The sequence below is a fragment of the Dermacentor albipictus genome, chromosome 7, assembly GCF_038994185.2.
Source record: "Dermacentor albipictus isolate Rhodes 1998 colony chromosome 7, USDA_Dalb.pri_finalv2, whole genome shotgun sequence".
Taxonomy (NCBI): domain Eukaryota; kingdom Metazoa; phylum Arthropoda; class Arachnida; order Ixodida; family Ixodidae; genus Dermacentor; species Dermacentor albipictus.
The window spans coordinates 125,487,860-125,506,165 of NC_091827.1; the positions used below are offsets into that span (position 1 = coordinate 125,487,860).

Genomic DNA, 18,306 nt, shown 5'->3' on the forward strand with positions numbered 1-18,306 from the left:
GCGCCCGGGACAAAAAAAAAGCCGCACATAACATGGAGCTTTCGGCGGTCTCAGACAAAAAAAGAAATAACAAAAATCTGGGATTTTAAGAGCCATACGATTATGAGGCACGCCGTAGTGGGGGACTCGGGATTAATTTTGACCACCTGGGATCCTTTAAAATGCATCTAAATTTAAATAAACGTAAATAAATGTCTGAATGAGATTTAGGAAGGATTAATGCAAGATAAACTTCGCTACTAAATGTCTTTAAACGCACCTAAAGGTCTGCAAAGCGATGCCATTTCTGTATGACATCTAGGTAGGATTAATGCAAGACAAACTTCGCTACTAAATGTCTTTAAAATGCACCTAAATTTAAATAAACTGGTGTTTTGCATTTCACCCCCAGCGAAATGCGTCCGCTGTACACGGCCGGGTGGTCTCGGTCCAGATTTCTACATCATCGCCGTTCGCCTCACCACTTCAGTGGGGCTCCGCTTTTTAATATTTGCCTGAAATTAAACACCGCGCATTCGCAATAAAGTGCCAGTGGTCCCACTTATCACCAGATGCAAACATATCGGCTGTCACCCCCAGTTACCAGTAAGTAAGCGCCAACTCTCCGTGGCGCATAGCGCCAGATTATTCGCCGAGCACAGCTGTTAACTTTCTTTTAAACTGTGGCAGAGAAGGACTCTGACTGTGGGCAGTCTCTTATAAGGAGATTAAAGGAATGAAATTTTTATTGCAAAGAGCTGCTACCGTAGAATACTTAATGACAAAGAAAGGGAAATTGAGCTGCTCCATGCGCTTAAGATTTCTCTGCAAAGCGATGCCATTTCTGAATTAGATTTAGGTAGGATTTAATGCAAGACAAACTTCGCTACTAAGTGTCTTCAGTGCATATTTTAGCAACAGATTAAGGCGAACGTGACGTGTTAGGACCTGCACAGTTGAAACTAGCTGTATTGTAATTAGGCAATTGCCCTAGCAAGCAGTCATTTAGAAGCGTCAGTAAGTCCAGCACTTATTCACGCTGCTCATGGTTTCGACGCAGAAATGACAAGACTAGGTATTTGGTTCTTAATGCGCAACTATTTACAATATGTTAAAAACTTTATAATTCGATTAAGAAAAGAAATAGAATGTGTTGGTGCAAAAACAACGTACAAGCATGATCATTTATTTATCATGTAAAATAAGCGCAGCGAAATACACACAGCACAAAGAGGCGTCCGGTCACGAATGGTCCACCATTCACAATGCAAGAAGTTTGTTAAAAGCATGACACTGATATAATAAGCATAAATAAAGAACATCAAACGTGAGAGATATGCATTGGGGGGCAGGAAACAAACACCGGCAAATGAATGGCAATAAATACAGAATGCATAATTGATTCTTTCTATAAACAAGAAAGTGTAAAGCATAAGCGTTTCATAACACATGGCAAAACAACTATCAAACGAACACAAGTAGCCACATCACAAATACAGCAATTTTTTTTTTAAATGGCTTGTTAGAGATACTACCATTTTACTTCATCAGCTGTTACTTGCAACATGTGTTCGGCAGCGTTTTCCCACCCCGCCACTTCAACTAAACAGCCCAGCACTCGAAAAATAGCGCAGCACATGCACAGAATGCACCCGATCACTCAGCTCGCCTCGCACTGCGCACGCGTTTCGGTACCAAACAATGCCCTCTCTAGCACAGTGGCACCGCGTCGCGGCACCTTTGGGCAGCATATGATTTTCTCCCATAGCGTGACGGTGGAGTTTCGTGACCAGAAAAACATGGAAGGACTCTGATATTACCGATGCAATGGTCAACGGTCTACACGATTGAATTCTATCTTTCTCCGACTGAGCTTTACAAATTATATTCATTCCACTTTGTCTACAACTGCCTGGTATTTTTCTTTTAAAGTTTTTTACACTGCTTTCACCAGAGCTTCATACTTTTTTGTCCTAGTTCATTATTCTGCCTAACGGGAAACTCGTCTAGCCCTGTGGCTATGTGCTCAGGAATTTTCGCTTCAGCTCTCTTCCAGTTGAAATTTGTCAACACCAGCTCCCTTTCTATCTGGTTCTCTTCTATGCTCTTTTTTTCTTCAAATACAACCTTGTCATTCCCTTGGAAAGATTCAGCTGCTATTTTTCGCATGTAATTTAATGCCACTTCCCATTCCAGTTTGTTTCCGTCTTCGTCTAAGATACCGTATTTACTCGCATAATGATTGCACTCGTGTAATGATCGCACCCATTAATTTTGTTGTCAAAATTCGATTTTTTTTTCTTTTCCATGTAATGATCGCACCCTGAACTTGTCGCAGTGATATGTCGTATGCCAAGTCTAGTTAATGATGATCGCGCTTACCATCTGTTGAATGCAACACCAACGACGTTTAAAGGCATGCCAAGCGGTTTGCACAAACCAAACATTCTTAAGTAGATGCCCAATTTCATTCCTTTCATCGCTTTCTGCACTTCCATGAAAAAAAAAAAAAAGCTACAACCAAACTTGCCTGTCCCTTTCCTGTTTAGGATATCATTTAGCCCACCTGCTACTATGACAAAATTGTGCATGTGGGCATTTTCCATTAGCTTTGCTATTGCTCGCTCCATGACAGAACCCAGTGTCCGCCCTGGAAATGTCCCTAGTGGCACTCTTTTATCACCTTTCACTCTCTCCATAATTGCTTGTGGAGTTTGAAGTCTTTTTTCCACACCTTCCGTGCATAACGCTCCATCTCTAGCTGATTTTTTAGCTCTTTGACTTGTTTGACAAGTTCATCCTGGAAAGCCTCCATTTTCTTCATCCTAGCATTGACATCACAGTGTCTGCTGATTGACTTGATTCCCTCTCCATTCTCATCCATCCCCTCATTTGCCTTTAGGGACCCCCTGCACACTGCACACTTTCGTGGCTTTCTTGCCATGTATTGCACTGCTTTTTCTAATGCAAATACTGAAGCTTTCAGAGCACATGCCTTCTAGCAAAAACCGATATGCACAGAATCTAAATCCTTAAGATGCCGCTAATTCTCACCAATGTCTTAAAAGCAATCAATGCCGCACAGACTTAATGTATGACACATGTTCACATGCGTTCAACCACGCATCCACGCTTTCACTTTCCTACCAAAGCAATATTCCTAATACCAAAGCACACACAGTAAAACCACTAATAGCTATTAGTCTTGCCACTTCCAAGCTACTATTCAAAGACTATAAAGACTTACTGTACCACACGGTTGCCCGTGTTCAAGCACGTGGCACAAAAGGATGCTCGACTATACTGCAAAACCAAATATACAAGAAACACACCCATGCACCCGGAAAAAAAAAGAGACTATCACTCCAGTCTCTCTGGTGTAACAATGCGTCGACCCGATGGAGTGTACCAAGAACAGTGGCCCGGAGTCCCGGTGTGCACCGTCCCCAAATAGTCTGCGCCTGGCAGGCAAGGCACACTTTCCCCGGGAGCCTCCGGAGAAACCATACCACCAGGCTCAGAACGAGATATCTCCCGCACAGTCAGCTGTCTGCACTGTCTGCGGCACTGCCGATGGCCCCCTTGAACCAGGTGACCTGCTGCGATCAGCGAAGGGAACAAGCAGATGACAGTTCCGCTGAATTGCACCATTTAGCATTTCCACCACGTAGCGTTGTGGACGCTGACCATGACTCTGCACACAAGCAGCATACCGGGCATATGTCACCCAGACAGATGCTAGGTCGTGGACCTGGTAGCGATCAAGCACAGTGGTGGTGGTGGTTGTAGTTCATGGTCTGCCTGCACCTAGCAGCTTTGTCCCGCCCTTCGAAGGCCCCATGGTCAGGCAGTTTCAGAAGTTAGATGGTAACAAACTTTTGGCAAACAGGTGCACAGTCATAAAAAGCTGAGGTGGACTTATTCCTGCTGAGCAGGGAGTGTCCCTCTACACAGGCAGAGCCATGTGACGGTCAATGTTCCTCCTCCACAGTTCCTTCACCATTCACACTGCATGTCCCATTTTCCCATTTGACTGAGGGAAAGCAGGGCTACTCATGCCATGAGTAAAGCCATACGTCGATGCCAAACCTACAAATTCTTTTGACAAAAACTATGGTCTGTTGTCGTTCCGAAGAATTTTGGGCACACTAAAACAGGCCACAATGCTCTTTAATGCAGTAATGACTAATTTGCTTGATGTTCCACACAGAGTCACTACTTCCGGAAACCTTGAATAGTAGTCAACTACTAATAGGAAGTCCCAACATTCAAAATGAAAGATGTCTGCCCCCTCTTGTTGCCATGGGAGCTCTGGGGTAGCTGTCCGGCATCATGCGTTCCACTCTCTGCTGTCTCACAGTTGTGCATTGTCCGCAGTTTTCAACCACTTCCTTGATTCTGCAGCTTATTCCAGGCCACCACACCAACTCGTCGGCTCTCACCTCAGATGACCGAGATGACTCATGATCCTCTCACTCCGAGATAACTTTCATGAACCAATCGTAAGACCTCTGCTTGAAGGGCCGCATGAACAACCCCTTTCCAGCAGAAGTGAGCAGGCAACCGAAAGTTCACCATGGTGTTTCCAGTAGCTTGCCAAGTGTACAGGTAGTTTTGTCTTAGACAGCCAACCCTAGTAGCAGAACTTGACCAAGCTAGAGCAGATGCCATCAGACGCTTGATGCCTTCTCATTGTTTCCAAGTAAATGGGCACGCTCTCACCAACAGCTTCCACAACCACTTGCATGTACCTTTCAAGAGAAACAATTGCAGCATTTGGAGCATCCGAAGAGGTAAGCAGAACCCTTAACAATATGTCAACAGTAACTATCAGTTGCCTGGAATGTACAGTACCTTGAACTTATAGCGCATCAGCTTAAATCGCAGGCGCTGTATCCCATGTGGTAGAATATCCACCTCCATGTCACCGAGTAGTGTTGCTAGTGGTTGAAGGCCTGCTTCAATGACGAAATGGGGAAATTCATCAAAGCGCTGCATGGCCCACATGACAGCCAAGGCCTCTTTTTCTGTCTGGCTGAATCTCTGCTCAGTCTTCATGAGTGAGCGTGAAGCCAAGACCACAGGCCATCTTTTGCACCTTGCATCAGGACCGCTCTGAACCCAAAAAACTTACATCAACAGACTACTGCTGGGTGAGTTGGGTGATAGCAGGCCATGCAGGTTTTGAAAGAAAGCATACATTTTATTTTTTCGAAGGTTGCTGGCTGAGTTGGCCCCCGCAACCAAGCTGTCCACTTGCATAGAAGTTCTCAAATCGAGGCCGACGTGTCCGCCAGATGTGGAGAGAATCTTGCAACATGATTTATGTAGATACAACACGTCCTTATGTAGATACTGTAAATAAACCCATATTCCTCATTCTCGATGAGAAGCAGTCCTTTCCTTCAACATCCTCAGCGTGGATAAGTTGGACGACGACATGGGCCAGCTACCTTCTAATTCATGCCCGACTCCAATCTTGACAACTGATTACGAGCGATGGGACTGAGCCCCCAATCCTTAGAGTGTAGATACAGCATGTTAGGAGAGATGGCGTGAGTGTTGCACTGCTAATGCCACCTTTTGGAGGGGTTACTGGAGCGCGAAAGGGAGTAGGGTCTTGCTCTTTGTCTTGAGGCCTGTGAGCGGCACGAATGTTCTGTGCGTGCGTCGACCCACCTTGCAGGACTGTCCCAAGAGAAGCTTTGGAGTGGGTCATCGGGATGGACAAACTCGACCGTTCGAATGTGACACCATTCGTGTTACTTTGCACCAAAGAATAAGGCTATGGTGTCCAGCATGGGGCCGAACATATCTGCTTGCCATCCAGTCACGGTGAGTCGAGCTTCCTCGATTTGTCATGTGCCCATCGGCATGTTCCATGGGTACTAATTTGGCTAGCAGGCATTAGTGTATGAAAGGTGCAATAAATCTCTTTTGATTGTTTGCACTACTGTGTTGTCATTTCTTTGGCCCAAGAGCACATGTGAGACCCCAGATCTGGCGCCCAATGTGGCATATTGGGGTATCGGACGATAGTTTTGACAGTTTTGCTCGATTAGAGGCAACCTTTGTTTGAACTGAAGCATAAACCAAGCATTGATTTTGATAGCTAACGTTGGTGGCATGCTTTCTTAAGCGATGCGATGGTTGCTGTAGTGTGTTTGAGCTTTTAAAAATGCTAAGCCTTTTTTGCAAGTGTTCTTCAAGAACATTTGGCAAGAGCCACATGATCTGCATCCTGGGAGAACAAGGCTTAGCAACCGCAGAGCATTGGCAAGCCTGAAGCGAGTGAGTACGGAAGTCTCCTGGGAAGTCCCAAGTTTCTTAGGTAAATAGCTTCTTCTATTTCTTTGACTGAAAGCCACGTGTAGCCACGGGCCACAGGTGCCACTACGGCCTGTCTAATATTGCAGTCTGGCACAGGGCACTCCAACACTATCAGGGACTATGGCTGCCATCAACTTGGATGCTGTATACACAAGGCAGGGCAGTGCCACCTTACAGAGTTAATTTATCCTCACAGCTGCCTGTTTTGCGGATATCTTGAGTGTTGTTTTTGGATGCTGGTTGTTGTCAGGCTAGCGACTCATCAGGCCTAAGGCCTTACGAAGCTGCCTGCCGCATGTGGAGGACACAACCTGGTGGACCACAGCATTCAGGTGTCACACTTTGCTTCCCTCATTCTAGTTACCATATTTACTCGAATCTAGGCCAGGCCGACCCCCAACTGTAAGCCAACCCCCTAAAGTCCGAAACCAACAAAAAAAAAAATATTACCTCGAATGCAGGCCGAACAAAAAAAGCGAGGACAGCGTTCACAAAATGCAAATAGCATTTATTGAATCTGAACGTGCAGAGCTCATTCAACGTTGTCGTCACTGCTAGACTCGTCGCTGTGTTCATTGTCACTGTCGCCTTCAAACAGTGCCCTATCTTCAGTACCATCAAGTGCATAAGATATGCTGTGCTTCTTAAAGGCACGCATGATCAGTACCTGGGATGTCGTCCCACCCTGCAGCTACCCAGCCCACCAGTTGCGATAGCGATGCACGTTTGATGCGGCCCGTTGCCGTTAGCATGTGGTCTTCATCAGTCAACCAGTCCGTGTAATATTTCCGCAGACGATCCTTGAAAGGTTTGTTGATGCAGACATCAAGTGGCTGCAACTGGCCTGTCATGCCGCCCAGTATGACAGCGAGGCCCATGTTCGCTTGGGCAAGCGCAGCCTTCACGTTGTCGGTCAAGTGCCCATGGTAAGAGTCAACGACAAGGAGCGAGTTCTTTGTCAAAAGGGGTCCTGCATGCCGTTGCCACACAATCTTAACCCACTCTTCTACCATCGCACCCATCGTCCACCCGTTCTCATTTGCCCGCACAATGACATTTCTTGGGAAAGTTTCTCAAGCAGGCAGTGTCTTCCTTTTAAATATCATATAAGGAGGGAGTTTATGTCCATCAGCTGTGCAGCACAGCGCCACAGTTGCGCGCTGCTTCTCGTAGCACGCCGCGCGCACCTTCACCTCCTCGGCTGTCTGGTCGGCGTTGCCGATTTGCCCAAGGTTGTAGCCTGCCGCTTCTCACTTTTGCAGCATGTAGTGCTGAAAAGCTATCAGCTTTTCTTCAAAATTGCTTGGCAGCTTCTGGCTCATTGAAGTGCGACATCGGAGGCTGAAGTCGAAGCGCTTCATGAATTTCTGAAGTCAGCCCCGGCTGGCTTTGAAATCCTTTGGCGGGAAGAAAATGAACTGCTTAGAAAACAAAAATATAGTTCTCCTCCTTCAGGTCCGATAGCGCAGTGTGCCCATGAGCAGCGCGGAAGTTCTTGAAAGTAGCGTTGTAAACCATCGTTAGCGGGCTAACGATGCCCAATGGGCGCTAAATGGACCGAGTTAAGGTTGGAGAGATGTGGGGATGCTCGACTCTCAGGTGTCCCCTGGCATTGTTTTCCCCACATAGCTCTCATGTCTCCTGTAATCTGGCTTCTCAACGCAGCTAGGCGCCAGTGGGGGTCGGTGTGGTTGCAGCATATTACGAGAGATGGAGCGAGTGTTGAACTGCTAATGAAGCCTAGCGGAGGGTATCCTGGAGCGCAAAAGGGAGTAGGCTCTTCCTCTTTGACTTAAGGTCGGTGAACAGTGCAGATGTTTTGCGAGACCATCCCGAGAGAGGTTTCGAAGCATGGCACTGGGATGGACGAAGTTGATCGTTTGAACACAACACCGTTCATGTGACTGTACACACAAACACTTAGGCATTGGTGTCCAGCATGGGAGTGAACATATCTGCTCGCTGTTCGGTCACGGTAAGTCGGACTTCCTCAATTAGTCACACGGCCATCGGCACATTCTGTGGGTACTAATTTGGCTAGCAGATGTTCGTGTAAGAAAGGTGCAATAAATGTCTTTTTGGTTGTTTACACTACTGAGTTGTTGTTCCTTCGTCCCAAGTGTATGTGCGAGACCCCACAGAATGTAGTAAGTTCCTGGCTGCCTTCCGCCAGCCTGACCTGGTGAAAACTAGATGTCACATCTAGCTTTGAAAAGACCTTCACTACTCGGAGGAGTCCCAGAACTTGCTCTGCCATAGGTAGCATGTGTTGCTCCCGGAGGACGCACTTGTTCAATTTGGTCAAGTCCACGGATATGTAGTAGCTACAAGAGTCTTTCTGCACCACCACCAGGCCAGCGCACCATCGTGTCGGCTTTGTGATACGCCTAACTATGCCCTGTGTTTCCAAACTCTGGAGGTTGGATTTTATGACAGGGCACAATGGGATGGGTTTCGTTCTTGCTGTGCTTAAGGAAAATGGGAATGGCTCCTGTCTCTATCCGCATCTTCTGTGGTTCTTCCACCCCGCCGAGACTTTCGAACAGCTCTTGAGTGAGGCCTCAAGGAAGACCGCCAGAAGGCATCCAAAACCACCCCCAGCTGCCCTCCAGGGCCCGTTAGCTCAGCTACTTGAGGATCGAGACACACAGAAATTCCAGAGAATGTGCTTGCTATGACAGAAACTTTCGCACCATATCAATCTTGAGCTTGAGCACTGTCCCATTGACCTCCACGTCAATGTACTTGGCTCAGGGCAGGCTGACTGAGCCAACCTCGTTCAGCCCTATAGCCGACACTACACAACGGCACACCACTGCAAAGTGGCCCTTCTTGCAGTACTTATTGCAGAGAGCACACCTGTACCTTGGAGCTGGAGGTGACGGAGCTGGGCTGCTGCGGAAGGCTTTTGTCCCGAGTGATTCATCTTTACTTTCACAGCGTCCACACAGTTGGACAAAGACGCCGCACTCACATCTGGGGAGTCACGAGCAATGCACTCCTTCTCAGCATCCTCCTGACCCACCTGTATCAAAGCTTCTTCGAGACTGAACTTTGAGCACCTGCACACCTTGTAAGAGAACTTGCTTTCAAGCAAGCCGACGCCAAAATGGTCACGTGCTAGTCCTTCCTTGACTTCCTTAGAAGGGTACTTGCACTGTCAGGCTATGCCCCAAAGTGCGGTATAGAAAGCGTCTGCTGATTCGCCAGCTTGGTGTACCCGCCGGTGAAACCTAGCACTCTCATACAGCAAATTTGCCGGATGAATGAGGTAAGAGTTGAACTTGCCGGAGACTTGCCTGAAGTTCGCCATTTGCTCCTCCGAGACCTGCAGCAAGCCGAGCATTTCCCACACCTGTGGACACATGGCAGCGTACAGACCTGAAGCATGCTGGTAGTCTTCTGACTGGACGACCCAGTGTTTTCACTGCCCTGGGTTGCAAAAGTTGAAAGGCAGTGGAGCCTTGAGGTTCCCTGCTGCGAATACGGGAGCCGGCGTAATTTCCAGTACATTTGGCAAAAAATTATCCGTCTTCTTATCGTTATTGCTTATGTTGTGCTCGGGTGCCCGCTTCGACTGTGCTGGCGACTGTTATCTGCAGCACATCACTGCTGGCACACCCCTTCCGCCACTGTGAAAGAGGCCGAAGGACGGCCACTGCGGACACCATGTAGTGAACGAAGCAGCACTGCATTCCACAACCTGGCAGGTATATATCCGCTCACTTTGTTGCCAAATATTTTATATGGACCAACAGAATAACAGAATGGACAAATGATAAGTAGGGTTAGCCATTAGTGACGTTAGTAGGGTAATATGTGCCCTCTACACCACAGACAGAGAGCGGCAACAAAAGAAGCACATATTTCGTAAAGTGCGAAAGCATGTGCAAGATCAGGCTGATTAGCTGCCGATAGGCTCATAGATCGTGCTGGATATGCAGCAATGAACTTCATGCTCCTTCAACAGCCGCCAATTTAACCTGCACACGTGACCATGGGATCGATGACTGATCAGCCATCCGTACGAACATATTAGCAGCAAGCGCTCCGTGATGGCTTGCGGCCTGTTACCACATCGGCCAGTGGCAAATTTTCATCACAGCCACACTGCCTAGTCCATTAGGCTTTCGGTGCTGCTTCACTGGGTGTTGTCAACTGCTCGTCAACTAAAGTTACGCTTTGGTGCCAAATCAATGCAGATCTATTCACAGCAGTCACACGACACTCAGGAAGCCAACAAATGGCCTCGCAAACAAAAGAAAGTTGCTTATGGGAGCATCTTTGCAACGCACCACAGGGCAGCCTCTCGCTCCTGATGCCATTTGCAAACACACATTGGTTCCTCTTCGTAGCTACGAGCAATGCTTCGAGCAATTTCTCACAAGACTAGCTATAGATTCACATGGCAGGCACAAAAGTGTCATGGCCAGTTGCCTGCATTTATGCACACAGCAGATAAGCACGAGGGGGAGAGGGATGGCGGGGAGCGAGCGTAGCTCAGGCTTGTCGTGACCCTCCAAATTTCAGGTTTTTGGACTGATGACAACTCACACTGAACCTGACAATGAAATGGCATGGACAACTCCTGCTTTTTACCGCTGGTGCAAGCCACACACGGAGCAGTGATCAGGTCACGTGATGCATGGTCCTTTCATCTGTCAAAAAGATTAGCCTTACTATAACCCACCAGAACGTCACCAATTCATTATTTTCAGAGGAGAAAGAAGCATTTTATTCGACTCAACAGAAATTCTTCTGGTAAATATTTTCGAGACATTCATATACTAGAACTGAGCCATAATCAGCGCTGGCATAACAATTTCGTGTTCCCTTTAATAAGTGTAAACAGTATGGTATAATTTGATTCCTCTGTACCTAAGTTACTGATAGTTTACTACATTCTTGTTATGCAATGCTAGGAGATTCCCAAGCATGTGCAGCACTGTATTTTATAGCCCAAAATTTATAAGCACTAAATTTGGTGAAATATTTTTTAATATTCAATATTACATATAATATTGCCGCGACAACTTGGTCACATTCAAGTTGCGCACCCTTCATATTAGACACCGTGCACGCCATACCGTGGCGTTGTTTAGCAACAACAGGCAGCGATCTTCGTGGCACGAGTAGCTGGTTGGACCTGGCTTGCATGCACCACGTGCACAAGGCATCACGCGGGAAGAAAAAAGACGGTTCAAGGCCAGTTTTTCAGGCACGACTGCTGGGTATTTCTTCATGACTGCAGTTACTTTTAGTTGCGGGCACAGATTCATCCTTAATAAATATCATTGTTTTGTTAACCTGTGGTCCTCAACATTGTTACATTTCTGGTGGAGGTGCGGGATATGAGTCAAAGCCCCACGAATGAAAGTCAGCATAGCCCCGACCACCAGTGAGTCCATCCCATGGAACTGACACCTGTGCACCAGCAGACCAGCCGCCGTCTTCGAGGTGACTCGGCCAAAGTCGGCCTTCTTCTCTTCACGCCAAGGGAAACTCGGACAATGGGCGCTGCCACAATGAATACCCAGGTAAAACGGGCACAGCTGGTCGTAAGCCAACCTCATAAGCCACCAACATTCCATAGTGACTCATTTGAAGACATGGAAGACTGGTTGGAACTGTTCGAGAAAGCGGCGAGCTTTAATAAATGGAATGAGAGACAGAAGCTCTGTAACTTATATTTCGCTTTGGAGGACTTCGTAAAAGTGTGGTATGAAAACTACGAATCCTCTTTGTCCGCTTGGAAAGAATTTCGACGACAACTGCTAGCAACACACGCCAGCACAGATCGTAAAGAAAAGGCGGAAATTGCACTTCAAGCTAGGAACCAGCTCACAAACGAGAACGTGGCGATATACATCAAGGACATGTCCTGCCTGTTCAAGCATGCTGATCCAAACATGAGTGAAGATAAGAAGCTGCGCCATCTCATGCGCAGAGTAAAGCAGGAACTCTTCGTAGTTCTCGTCTGCAACCCACCGCGCACGGTCGCCGAATTCACATACGAGGCAACAACCATCGAAAGGACGCTGGAACAGCGAGCTCAGCAACACAACTGTGAGGCAAGCTGTGCACGTGCCCATGTCTTCTCTGGAATGATGAAAGACCTTGAAGCCATGCGGGAGCTCATCCGGTCAGTAATCAGGGAAGAGCTCAACAAGTTGCAGACACCTCAGACTTCAACTGCACTATCTATCGTCGACGTTGTCCAGGACGAACTGAAGCACGCCATACGGGATCCAGAGCATGAGCCACAGCCGATGTGGTGCACCCGAACGTATGCTAACGTACTCAGCCAACATGCACAGTAGTAGAGCAGTTGCAACGACCGTTTCCTACCTGCCGACAGTACGCAGTGCACCTCGTCTGCTGGAACCACCGGCTGCCTATCTGCCTCCAGCACGTAGTGCGCCTCGATTTGTGGAACAAAGGCCCTGGAAAAGTGACGTCTGGCGTGACCACGAGCGCAGGCCTCTGTGTTTTCACTGTGGAGAAGCGGGTCACCTGCATAGGTTCTGCCTATACCGTCAAGCTGGATTAAGGGGTTTTCCCTTAAGCGCACCATGCCCCTGAAACGGTGAACAGCCAGCAGAGATAAAAGAGTAGTTGTCCACATGCCAAAGCCCCATTATTTCTCACCCACATCAACCACAGTCATCTTCGGCCATGCGCTACTGATCGCCTAGCCCACACGCGACTTCAAGATTGCCTAGGTATCGTTCACCAAGCCCACACCAGGAAAACTGAAGCAAGCAGCCTGTGGAGGTGAGGCCGCTGATAACCAGAGTTATGAATATGCTCTAACACAGTTCTAGTGTGATAACGAGACAATTCCAGTAAACAGGTGCAGGAACGAAACGATTACATCAGATTTACGTCTGATAACAGACGGATGCGAGCTAAATGCCTTAGTCGACACCGGTGCTGATCATTTGGTAATAAGCTTTAAGATGTCGAAGCACCTGAAAAAAGTTGTGACGCAGTGGGCTGGACCGCCAATACACACGGCAGCCGGTCACATTATTACGCCCCTTGGCCGATGCACTGCAAGCCTTATGATAAAAGGCTTCACTTGCGTTTCTGACTTTATTGTACTGCCAGAATGTTTCTGGGAACTTATATTGGGAAGAGATTTTGTACAAGCTAACGGCATCATAATTAACCTACGTAGGTCCAGTGTCTTTCTCGACAAAACAAGCTATAGCTGTGGAAGAATCAGAGGAGCAACATCATATAAGCGATGCACTGCGCATCGTTGATGATGATGTAACTTTGCCGCCACACTGCAGTGTAATGGTTCTTGTGGAGAATGAAACATTTTACGACCATGAAGGCATAGCAGATGGAAACATGGAGCTCCTTTTCAACAAAGGTATTTGCGTGGCTCGGGGTCTTGTTCACTTAAGCGATGGTCATGCAAATGTCACACTTACGAATTTCAGAAATGAATTCCAACACACCGCACATGGAACAGCTATTGCCTATTTCCCCGAGTTCTGTGTAGCGACCGAATTATGCAGCCTAACGACAACGTCAGCTGCCCTGCCAGGGACCTGCAGGGCTGACAGATCAATTACCATCAACCCGAGACTCCCGGAAGCCCACAAGAAACAGATATATGCCCCGATAAAGGATTTTTCTGACTGCTTCTCTACTTCCTCGAAGGTACGGCACACGTCTGTTGCAAAGCACGGAATCATAACAGAGGACGCCACAAGACCGGTATGCCAGCACTTGTATCGAGTTTCACCAAAAGAAAGGGAAATCATCAAGAAGCAATTATAGGAGATGCTTTGAGATGACATTATTCAGCCTTCCAGCAGTCCATGGGCATCTCCCATAGTGCTCGTTAAGAAAAAAGATAACATACCTCGATTCTGCATTGTTAGGAATGGCGATACGGGGTGACAACGTGCCAGCTTTCAGCCCGCTGCACATGTTCCCAACCAACCGGACAGGGCGCACATCAGAGAACTGCGAATAACCAGCAGCCACATGGTGCGGGGTCAGCTCAGGAATGTGCTACCCGCCAGTGCCACCCAAGCCGGAGCAGAGTTCTACGAAGCCCCTCTGACGTCGGCTCCGGACCTTTACACCTGTGTGTGTGTGCGGCACTGAGACCTGTGCAACATGTGTACGTGAGCCCGCCTCCTCCAAAAGGGCGGGGCACCTTTGGTGACGTCGAACGGTGACATCGAAAGATGACTGGACGAACGTTTCCGTTCGCTTGGAATCAAGGGGGGGACCAAGTGCTTATAAGCAGCGATTGCCGGCTGCTAGAGCGTGCTCGTCGTCGGGAGCTGAGTGCTCGTTGTCATGCTAGAAATGTGCTCGTAAGCTGTTTGCTGTATGTTAGTCTTGCGGGCTCCATATGGGAGTCACGCTAGACTGCCAATGTATCTTGCTTAAAATGTAAATACTGCAAATAAATCCTGTTCACCGAGTTCCTCTCTACGACCTTCAACTCCTTCAAATGGTGGCAGCGGCGAGATCGTCCGACGACTCCTACATCTGGTTGACAGCGGTGGGATCGTCCGACGAATCTAATAGCATCAACTACCGTAAATTGAACAGCGTAATTAAGCGAGATGTATACCCCTTTCTGTGTATCGACAATATGTTAGATCGGCTCCGATGTGCAAACTTTTTCTCCTCCCTGGATCTCAAGAGTGGATATTGGCAAATAGAGGTGGATGAGCGGGACCATGAAAAGACAGCATTCGTAACCCCGAATGGCCTCTATGAATTTACAAGCGCTTCCATTCGGCCTTTGTTCCGCGCCTGCAACATTCCAGCGAATGATGTACACTGCTTGCAGGATTGAAATGGCAGTCGTGCTTATGTATTTGGATTATGTGGTCATATTTTCCACCACATTTGACCAACATCTAGAGTGCCTGCGACAAGTATTAGAAGCTATTCGCACCCCAGATTTGACAATTAAGACGGAGAAATGTCAATTCAGCTTTGATGAGCTTCAGTTTCTCGAACATGTCCTCAGTGCTGAAGGCGTTCGGCCAGATCCCGAAAAGACAGCAGCTGTTGCAAGGTTCCCGACACCCACAGACAAAAAGTCAGTGCAAAGTTTTTTGGGTTTATGTGCATACTACAGAAGATTTGTGGTAAACTTTTCAATGATTCCTGTGCCCCTTACAATACTAACAAGAGAAGATGAACCTTTCATGTGGAAAAGCGAACAACAAGACGCCTTTGACGAGTTAATGAAACACCTGCAAGCTTCTTCAATCCTTGCCCATTTTGATGAAACAGCCAACACTGAAGTTCATAGCGATACGAGTAATGTCGGCCTCAGTGCTGTACTAGTGCAGTGGAAGAACAGCCAGGAGAAAGTAATAGCTTATGCCAGCCGTAAGCTCTCGAAAGCAGAGGCAAACTACTCAGCAACCAAGAAAGAGTGTCTTGCAGTCATTTGGGCAATATGTAATTTTCCACCCTACCTCTATGGTAGACCATTCAGAGCAGTCAGGGATCACCATTCGCTTTGTTGGCTGGTGAATCTCAAGGAGCCATCCGGACGACTAGCAAGATGGAGCCTTAGGTTTCAAGAGTATGATATTACTGTCGTATACCGATCCGAGAGGAAACACAGCGATGCAGACTGCTTGTCATGCGCACCAGTCGAGACAACTGTGTCAGAAGAAGAGGATTTCCCATTCTTTGGCATTGTTGACACATCACAAATTGCTCAACAACAACAAGATGACCTGGAATTGCTTCCACTTATACAGTGCCTGGAGGGACTCGACATTCAACTCCTGCATATTTTCTCTAGAGGGCTAACCTTGTACTCTCTGTGAGGAACTACAAGAGAAACTTCGAGAATAGCGAGACAAAGTTTTTACTTGTCGTACCCACAGCTATGCGAGAAGAAATTTTGCATGCATGTCACGACGAACAGACATCTGGACACATGGGCATGAGCCATACATTCGCCAGGATTCGCCAGGAATACTACTGGCCCAAGTTATTAGCATCAGTGCAGCAATATGTCAAGACTTGTCGTGAGTGTCAAAGGCGCAAAACTCCATCCATAAAACTGGCAGGCCTCCTCCAGCCAATAGAGCCACCATAAGCCCCATTCCAACAAGTCGGTATGGACCTTCTTGGACCCTTCCCAGCATTATCTATGGGCAAAAAATGGATAGTTGTAGCCACGGACTATCTGACCCGTTACGCAGAAACAGATTCCCTGTACAGTGCAACGGCTGTCGATGTTGCAAAATTCTTTGTTGACAATATCGTGCTCAGGCATGGTGCTCCCACAGTTGTTATTACTGACCGTGGAACAGCCTTTACTGTGGACCTAATGAAATGCTTGTTGCAAATGGCACATACTGATCATAGAAGAACTACGGCGTACCACCCTCAGACAAACAGTTTAATTGAACGCCTCAACAGAACACTGGCTGACATGCTTTCGATATATGTCGACATTGAACATAGGCTGTGGAACGAAATTTTGCCGTACATCACCTTCGCATATAATACGGCCGTTAAAGAAACAACACAAGTCGCCCTGTTTGAACTTGTATTCGGCCAACCAGTAACCACAACTTTGGATGCTATGTTGCCGTTAGATGAAGAAAACAATAACTCATCTAACCTAGATGATTTCTTGCAAAGAGCTGAGGAGGCAGGACAGATGGCAAGGTACCGAATACGCCGCCAAGAACGCATCGACTCCAGCCGGCACAACCAGCGACGTAGTGAAGCTCATTGTCAGCCCGGTGACAAGGTGTGGGTATGGACCCCAGTACAACGCTGTGGACTACCTGAAAAGCTTCTCTGCCGATACTTTGGGCCTTAAGAAATACTTCGTCATATAAGCGACGTCACTTACGAAGTGAAATCCGCTGGACACGAGAACCTAAGACGGCGCAACTTCACGGAAGTTGTGCATGTTGTTCGCATGAAACCCTACCACGAGAGGTCATGAAAAAAAAAAGTTAGAGCCCACAGGAACCCCTACTTCCACTCACGCATTGGGCCGATGCGGTAAGGAGGGGGATAACGCCGCGACAACTTGGTCACATTCAAGCTGTGCACTCTTCGTATTGGACCCTGTGCACGCCGTACTGTGGTGTTGTTTAGCAACAACAGGCAGCGATCTTCGTGGCATGGGTAGCCGGTTGGACCCTGCTTGCAAGCGCCACGCGTACAAGGTATCACGCGGGAAGAAAAAAGACGGTTCGAGGCCAGTTTTTAGAGCGCGACTGCCAGGGATTTCTTCATGACCGCAGCGACTTTTCGTTGCGGGCACAGGTTCACCCTTAATAAATATAGTTGTTTTGTTAAGCTGTGGTCCTCAACATCGTTACAATATTTGGTACTTCTTTCTTGATTTGATTCAATATCTAATTTGAAATCTACTATTCGGTATTTGAAGGCCCCTATTATATGTTTTATATAATGATAATTGTGAACGGCAGCACACGCCTAGCACACACCCAGTGACCCAAGTTGGTGTCACAGAGGTTCATTGAAGAGTGGCACATACCCAAAGTTCCTAAGAATGTCAATCCCATCAATAAAAGACAGCCAACCTTGGTGGTCCCATCCACTGGCGGGGACAGCTCTTTGTCTCTGAGGATGTCCTGCACCACACTGGTCTGGGTGAATTGCAATAGGCCGAATGGGGCAGCCACCGACAGGAACTCTTCCACCTGCATCAACTGTGCAGAGGCCTGCAGCATTTTTTGACAAGAGCAGGGCAAACAAAAATTGAGGACCTGAGCCCTTCAAGTGTAAGGGCATGTTCAAATGCAGTCGCACCTCATTATCATGAAGTTACATCTAACATGAAACTAAGTTTGTTATATCTGATATTCCTTATAAATGTACAATTGTGTTCAATATGAGCTGAACTATGCAAGCCGTGGCCATAGCAATGCTCTCTAGGAAAAAGTAGCAATGCTTTCTAGGAAAAAGTAGCAGGTTTTGCCCTGCCAGCGGGTTTTGCTCTGCCAT

At 47.4% G+C, this 18,306-nt stretch overlaps 1 protein-coding gene across 3 annotated transcripts in view; it reads right to left on the minus strand.

The window, feature by feature from the left end:
* The window catches only part of LOC135907093 (AP-5 complex subunit mu-1-like), a 206,472-nt gene that overhangs the window by 140,391 nt on the left and 47,775 nt on the right, over nt 1–18,306 (minus strand). For all 3 annotated transcript variants that reach the window (XM_065438762.2, XM_065438763.2, XM_065438764.2), the window contains one exon: nt 17,883–18,023. In XM_065438762.2, coding sequence (XP_065294834.2) covers nt 17,883–18,023 — 141 coding nt within the window. The remainder of the gene's footprint in view (nt 1–17,882; nt 18,024–18,306) is intronic.